The sequence below is a fragment of the Trichosurus vulpecula genome, chromosome 5, assembly GCF_011100635.1.
Source record: "Trichosurus vulpecula isolate mTriVul1 chromosome 5, mTriVul1.pri, whole genome shotgun sequence".
Taxonomy (NCBI): Eukaryota; Metazoa; Chordata; class Mammalia; order Diprotodontia; family Phalangeridae; genus Trichosurus; species Trichosurus vulpecula.
Genome location: NC_050577.1, coordinates 225,614,964 through 225,622,864, shown reverse-complemented (window position 1 = coordinate 225,622,864; position 7,901 = coordinate 225,614,964). Strand labels below are relative to the sequence as shown.

Sequence of the window (7,901 nt, the reverse complement as noted above, 5' to 3'; positions counted from 1 at the left end):
AGCTAAGTGGCAAAGTAGATAGAGGACCTGACTTGGGAGCTCCAAGGACTTGGGTTCTGATCCTGCCTGTCACTAGCTGTGTGACTCCATAGAAAAAACTAAACCTCTGCAACTGTAAAATGGAGATCATAGCACCACCATCTCTCAGGGTCTTGAGGATCAAATCAAGTATTTGTAAGGTGCTTAACACAGGGTCTGGCACATAGTAGGTACTATGTTTATTTTCTCCCTATTATTATTGTTGTGAAGACCAAATAGGAAAAAACAGTTGCAAAGCAATTTGCCAACTTCACAGGACCATACAAATGCCAGCTTTTATAGTATTTAGCTGTAAATATCACTGAACCTTGTGAAGTAGAGTGCTATAGGTATAATCCCCAGTTTATAGACAAAAAAACTGAGGCTCAGTACCATGTTAATACTGGTCAAAACCTTGTTTCCATTCAGTGCCCATACATTTGAGAGCTTCACAGCAGTGCATAAGTTAGAAAGTAAGGTAATTTTGAAAGCTTAACTCTATTTCCTTTCGTATAATGCCTTACAACCTTTAAGAAATGCTGACCCCTAAAACATATCACTCTCTTGCATGATGGAGAAGTTGGTAGGAATACACTTGAAGGGAGAAGGGGAGAAAAAAAAAATCAGATTCTCAATAACCAAAATAGTTATTTATTAATAACTTAAGATAACATTCTCATAAAATTCCAGCTTAAAATTTTACAACACGAACATAATCAAGCAAAGTAACTCTCCCTTCTTGGCAAACTGTGCCACTCACCTCTCAAACACAAGGGTACCCATGCTCACACACACTTCCAGTTTTTTTTATTTTTTGTTTTTTACAAAAAAAAAAAAGAAAACAAACCAAAATATTGCATTTTGAGGTGACTCTCCCTGAAGAATTTTGTACAGAGGTATGCACTGTTGAACACAGCTGAAAGTAAAAAATAAAATAAAAAGCGAACACAGATTTTCCTTGTGTCTTTAAAAGAAAAACCCCTCCATGAGAACACAGGCCAATATATTTACAAAAGGTAAGGCATAGTCAAACTACATCAATGGGGGAAAATCACAAGGAAAAGATATATGTCAGAAGATAAAGAATTGCACCACACTCACAGAATGTGAGGGGCAACATTCTGTCTTTGAATTTCAACCCAGGAGTCTGCCAGAGCTGAAACAATTGTTTGTTTTTTAAGCATGCTGCAAAATGTACCCTTTGGATTAGAAATTAAAAAAAAAAGATAAATGATTTTGTAATGGAGTGATACTTTGATTCTTCCCTCCCTTTGGATGATTTCTTTTAAGCTAATCAAAGGGGAGAAAAAAAAAACTCACAAGAACAACCATCATCATCAACTTGATTTAAAAGTGAAATATTTACAACAATCAAACATCTGAGTTCTTTGCAAACAGGTAGGTAACTCCAGATTCAGAGCTGACACCTCTCTTTGGCTCCTCTAATTCAAAAATGAACCAGTCTTCACTGAAGACAATTATGTAGTATAATTCCAAATGCAAAAAAGGAAAACATCCAGCCAATCCTTAAAGAATATGGGTTCCTACCCTTTAGTCCTAGCCTATGCACTTGGAAGTCCTCAAGCCTCCTGCCTCTGCATAGGAAGGCTTGTACACACAGGGGCCCAGAACCCTGCCAGGAGCTATGTACACAGCGTCTCATGTTCCTCCACAGAGAATATAACACTTTTCTCCCTTTTTGCAATAACCAATTCCAAACATGGTAACCTTGTCTAACAACCCCGACAGCTTTTTATCATTTTGACACCGTGGGCCACAAACAAAGAAAAACCTGCCCTAGATGACTAGGACCTCTCCCCAGCGAGGAGGAGAACAGAGCCAGGTTTCACGTGGACTGCAGAGAATCCACTTGAAACACATTCTGGTTGGATGGAGTGGTGAAATAAAGCTGTTGGGCTGGTACCCGATTGTCACAGGGGCTGCTCAGCCCTAGAGTCCTCTCAAAGTCCAGCAGCTGGCCCATGAAGTTGAAGTTTGGGGAGATATTGGACTTCTTCATCTTGACAATGTCATAGGCATCATTCATGGACAGGTTAAGCTTCTGCATGAGGTAAGCCACAGTGACTGTGACTGAGCGACTGATTCCGGCTAAGCAATGCACCAAGACTCCACAATTTTTTCCTCGGGCTTCATCTGGGAACATACAGAAGAGAGAAAAAAAAGAGTGATCAGAAAACTGGAATCAGCCTAAACAGAGAGCTGTATTTTTTAATTCATCAAAAATTAACTGTCTGTGGCAGGCCAGCCCTACAGACAGGAGAAGCTATATCATTGAGATAAACTGTCTCTGCTGGAGCACAATTACATATTTTAGATGTTTGCTAAAAAGGGAGCTATTGTATAAAGTTTCTGCCAACAAAAAACTCCCTTAATGTGTACATTCTTTGCCTCAGCATGTGAATACCAGAAACAGTGCAATATGGCCGTGAAAGCCTTTTATACAGACAAGCAGACTGCAAAGGTCTATTAAATTATTCTCCAACTGTTGTGGAGCTAACAATGGAGGTATTCAGGCATTTTAAAAGAAAGAGGGAAGTCACTGGGGACAGCCCATTAGGAGGAACAGGATGTCAACACTGCTTGAAAATGAGTTCCTTTGTAATAGGAAATGCATTACAATGGCTGGGGATTAGTTTCTCGGTGGCTTCCAGCCCACATTTCTTCCTGCAGTGCTCGGATTACCTATACTCCCTTCACTATAACCGGTATCACAGTATCATTCAACTAGATTACAACATTTAGCATTCACACAGCTTTCCAACAATTAACAGGCTGTCCTAAAATAACTTCCAGGTCTTTAAAAAAAAAAAAAAAGCCTGCAGCAAGATGTGAGAATTCCTGCCTCCAGAGCTTTCTATCCTTTGCTTCAACTGGGAATCACTGTGTGTGGGAGGGAAAAATTCTGTAGTCCAATCGTTCACATGGCCTGCTTTCAGTGCCTGGGACACAGTAAGCGCTTAATAAATGCTTGCTAACTGACATTTCATAAGCAGTCTGAGGCCGTTTTTAAAGGGAACATTTTTTTTCCTTTTAGGCCTAAACGAGTTTTAAGGGGGAAAAATACCCTATAGTGCCCTACAAAACATTTTGAAACAGGTATTTCCAATAAATTAGCATCAGTGACAATGATTAAAGGTTAACTCCAGAGAAAAGCTGGTAGTTGTTTTAGCATTTAAAAGTCATTTGAACTTATTGCTAATTAGTCTCACCTATAAAAGAAATGGCCTCCGGGAAAAACTGAGACAAGTTTTGGCTCCAGTGATCTGAGATTGGGATCTGTTTATACTTAAACTCTCCGGCATTCTCGAAGAGATTAGGCAGGTTAGGGGTTACATTCAAGATGTATTTGATGCCAAACTCTTCTAAAACGTCCAGGTTGGTGGAATCCTTAGCACACCCCAGGTAGAGAAAAGGAAGAATCTCCACGGGGAAGGAAGGCTGACTGTTGGACAAAGGGCTGCCATCCGAGTCAGTGGCACTGTTGGGGTCTCGGTCAATGTCAGATTCAATATCCGAAGAGGAATCCGAGCTGATCCGCAGACCTCCCAGTCCTAGGACTGGCAGGGGAGGCGAGCTGCTGCTGCTACCAGAGCCGTCTAAATTGGTCTCACAATGCAGAGCGAACTCGGCTTGGAACTTACTGAACCCACCTGCCAAGAAAAGGAAAGAAATAATGTAACCTGAGATGATTCAGTAGTAGTTTTCGCGGCATGCGTGTTAATGGGGCGCTTTTGGGTACAGACAGAATCAAATAAGCAATCCCGTACACAGGCACAAAATCGTCACAATTATTTTTTAAAATGGGCAACGCTATAGTCAGTCACCAACTCTCAGCTTCTAAAACCCAACACTCGCAAAATGCATCCAACCTGACAACTTTCCAGTTTCCAGGAGGAAAAATAAAAACCAATCTGGGCGCAATTTAACCCCCACCCGCCACCCCCGACCGTGTTTTGCTTCTTAATTGCCTCTTTTTTAAGGCAGGAGTGCTGCGGGGCATTAAAGCACATCTGACTCTAAGAAAAGCTCCCCCCGCCCCAATAAATGTGCAATCTGGAGGCCGGAAGCGTCAGCGCCTCCTTGGTCCCAGGCCCTGCCACCCAGGATTGGTCTTGCACAACTACCCCGGTATTTACCGCACGTGTCACCCCTCTCCCACCTTGGGAACCAGGGCAATGGTACAAGATAAAAAACTGCAAGCCAGGAGTCTTTCCGGTCGTCCCCTTCTTTCCCCCAGGGCGCTAACCCCCCCATCCACAACATCTCCCTAGACCACCCCCCTCCCCCATCTCCCTATCTCCAGGGTCGCAAAAACTGGGAAAAGCGGTCCAACCAGTCCTTACCTTCCAGGTAAAATGCCCTGCAGCCTTCGTCCTTCAGCCTCGTGAGCAGAAGCCCCAGCACGGACTCTCCCCCCGTGTTCTCGTTCCATTCGCTGCTGTTCTCATCGTACAGGACCACTGTGTCCGTACCGCAGCGCCGAGTGAAGCGGTCACGGTCTTCTCCGCGAGAGAAGAGCGAACGCACGGGCAGGTTGCCCTTCTGCAGCCGCCGCAGCATGATGCCCGGAATGGCCACGTTGATGGCCGACTCGATGTGGGACGACTCGTACAACTCTTGCGGCCGGCAGTCCAGCAGCAGCAGCCGGTCGCTGCCCAGCTCCAGCTGCTCGTTCAGCCACGCCACCGTCTTACTAATCGCCATTTCCGACACGAAAGACACGGGTCTGAACGTATCTATCATGAGGATAAGCGGAGGGCCAGGGAGCGGTGCCTAACAGATGCTTCCCGCTGCAGGCATATGCTAGAAGGCGGCTCCCCTACCCGGAGCTCACCCCCAAAGCAGCAACCCTTACTAGCACCGGAGAATGGAATCTGGATAATGAAACAGACCTGCAGCCTCTAAGTCCAGAATTGAGAGATTTGCGAGGAAAGGAAAAGTAAACGCTTGGGTTTTCAGAAGCATAGGCTTGCAACACTCCAGACAGCCGTTCAGTCTCTGGTCTCCCTGTCAATGGATCTCTGAATGAAGAGCCGTAATCGCCCCAGTCCAGACCGCTTTCTTTTCTCCCCGAGTGAATGAAATCCAATTAGTTTATGGCTCTGGGATCCGGCTCCGGTGCTACCGCAAGAAAGTCCATTTGCTCTTAATCTCTCCTGGGTACATACCACAGTCAACCCGGTAGTCTTCTCATAATATGATTCAGTCCTTTATTTGAGCAATGTCCCTTTGACTAAGGCTCGCACACCCCCTGCGCGAGGCAGCTCCTCAATGGATACAAACATGGAACGTCTCAATGGATACATTCTCTCCGTCAGCCAATGAGCGCCCGCGGAAGGGGCTGTTGCCGTGGGGACGGGCCGGCTGGAACAGGTTGTGTTGATGAATTGTTAATGAGTTTGTCATTCACAAAAACGGAAAGGAATTTCCGCTCCGGATAAAGCCGAGAGCAAACAAGCAGCCTCTGCGGCTCAGCAGGAGGAAGGAGAAAGAGGAGGAGGAGGAGGAGGAGGAGGAGGAGAAGAAGGAGGAGGAGGGAGGGGGGAAGAGGAGGAGGAGGAGGGAGAGGGGGGAAGAGGAGGAGGAGGGAGAGGGAGAACGAGGAGGAGGAGAAGGGTACCTAAACCGGGGTATTTCAGTGTCTCTTGTTTTCTTCTCCTGAAGTTCACACATAGCATCAGAACTTCTGCACAGAAATGGTCCAATTATCAGACACAAAAGCCCTCCAGCCACCTTAAAAAAATCCTCTGACTTCTTTCTCTCCTCCAACTCATTTGCACCCAAGGTTCTTTTTTAAGGCCGTTTCCCCCATTGAAGAGGAAGGGGGAGAGGGGGGAGGAGATGTGTGTGCGGTATTTGATGTTTGAGAGCAAAGCTCTGGTGTTCATTTAGTTGGCGCTTTGTTTGGACTGGCGCTGCTCAGAATGGTAGAGTGTCGAATCCTGAAACCAAGGTCTCCGGAAACAAAAGGAGATTTTGTTGAAACAGGATTATGTTGTTGTTGAAGCAAGCAAACTCCCGTGCAGAAAATCAATTTCGTTTTAAAGCTAATTTTCAAAATCCAAAGAGAATGTATAAGCAGGAGCTCTCTGGAAACGCCCCCCCCCCCCAATTTAAAAAAATTTTAAAAACCTTTTTTTTTTTTGATGGAACGTGTTTTTTGTTTTGTTTTGTTTTTTTGTTTTGTTTTAGGTTAGATGCTTCTCTCCTCCTCCTCCCCCCCCCCCGCCCCCGTGCTGGTGGCATTAAGGTTTACTGCCCATTGTTAGGAGGAACTAAAGTCATTCATCTCCCCCCCCTTCCCACCACCATCCCCACCCCCCCTTCAGTCTCCACCCCCGACCGCTACCCAGGGTCACCCTCGTTAATCATTTCTATACTGAAAATCACTGGAGCGGGAGCAAGACTTCTAACAAAGGTGCAGACGAGTTGACAGGGGGCTGTCTGGGCCGCGGCCCCTTAAACGCCCGGGTCGGAGCACATCTCGTTATAGAACATGCAACCTCGACCCCCACCCCCTCCAGCCCAAGGAGAAATAAACCAGAAGGGAAATTCTTTAGCAGGGACTGCGGGTTTTCTCTTGGAGGGGAGTGGGAAACCTGCTACAATTTTAATCAGCCGGGTGTAGGGAGTGGGGGCTCAGGGAAGCGATGCAGCCATTGGCTACTGTAGCTGGAGGGAATCGTGACTGTAGGAAAGCCTCTCCTCCGCCCACCCGGCTTTCACTGCCCGCCCCCCGCGGCCCTTTCTCTCTCGCCTTCTACTTCGGGCGCTAGGATCCCCCGCGCCTGCGCAGAACTTTCCCTCTTCCTCCTGCTGAGGGGACTAAATGTTACGTAACTGAGTAGACAGGTGCTTGGAGCAAAGGGCGGGATTTTCTTCCCGGGCTGGGGGTAGAGAAGGGTCGAGGGCTACCGGGTGAGGGGTGTCCTATAAGCTGGAGAGGCCTATTTTTTTTTTCCAGGACTGGAGGAGGAGAGAAAGGAGCCTCTAGAAATGCCTTCTTTGGGTTGCATACCAAGCAGGTAACTAAAGTGAGCTACCTTTCCCCTGCCCCCCACCTCCAACGATCCTGCGCCCTGGGACTGGGCAGAAACCGCGGGAAGGGCGCGAAACCGCCTGGCTGGGAGCAGGAGTGGGGACCGAGCGACCCTTCCTCACTCCTTCCTCCCCCCGAAGTGCATTCCTGGGGATCAGCACGTGGTTCTTTAAAAGTAGCCGGGGCCCGCCCCAGTTCTGAGCGCGCCACCTGTGTGCTGGTGCTGGCCCAGCAGGGGGCCGAGAGATTGCAGGGCTCGGTTCCGAAGGCTTGGGGCCTCCTAGTTCCCCCATTCGCAAAATAAAAGCACCCACTCCAAATCGGAGTGTTATTGAGAGGGAAAGAATCTTAAGGCCAGCCGGCATTTATTAAGCGCCTATTCTGTGCCAGGCGAGGGACCCGGAAAGGTTTACTGCGGAAAGTGGAATCTGAGCTACTGAGTCTTGAGGGAATTCGGTAAATCTTCAATTTAAAACTGGAAGAATTTAGAGGACACCCAGCCCAACTCTTCATTTTACAAATGATGAAACTGAGGCCCAGAAAGATTAGTTTGTAAATTTCTTGAGCATAGGGATTGTTGCATTTTTTTTGTAACCCTGTTGCCGTAGTGCACGGTAGTAGTCTAATAAATGTTTGATTTGATAGCCTCGGGCAGTAAATGGATTTGAATTTAGTTCTTTCGATGTCGAAGGAGAAAGGGTTTGAAGCCAAATCGTTGATTCATTGCTCTTCAAAACCTGGATTATTTTTGCTGTTCCCGGTGAGTGGTGATACAGCCGGCCCGGTGGGGGCGGGGATTGGGGGTTCTTCAATGGCTGGTGCA

The 7,901-nt window shown here is 46.9% G+C and overlaps 1 protein-coding gene across 1 annotated transcript; it reads right to left on the bottom strand.

Moving 5' to 3' along the window:
- Positions 1 to 646: 646 nt before the first annotated feature.
- On the bottom strand, positions 647 to 5,400 carry DUSP6 (dual specificity phosphatase 6). Its single transcript, XM_036761268.1, has 3 exons — positions 4,383 to 5,400; positions 3,249 to 3,689; positions 647 to 2,172 (listed from the first exon to the last, which is right to left on the bottom strand). The coding sequence occupies exons 1-3, from the start codon at positions 4,780 to 4,782 to the stop codon at positions 1,865 to 1,867; spliced, it is 1,149 nt and encodes a 382-aa protein (XP_036617163.1). The 5' UTR covers positions 4,783 to 5,400; the 3' UTR covers positions 647 to 1,864.
- Positions 5,401 to 7,901: the final 2,501 nt, after the last annotated feature.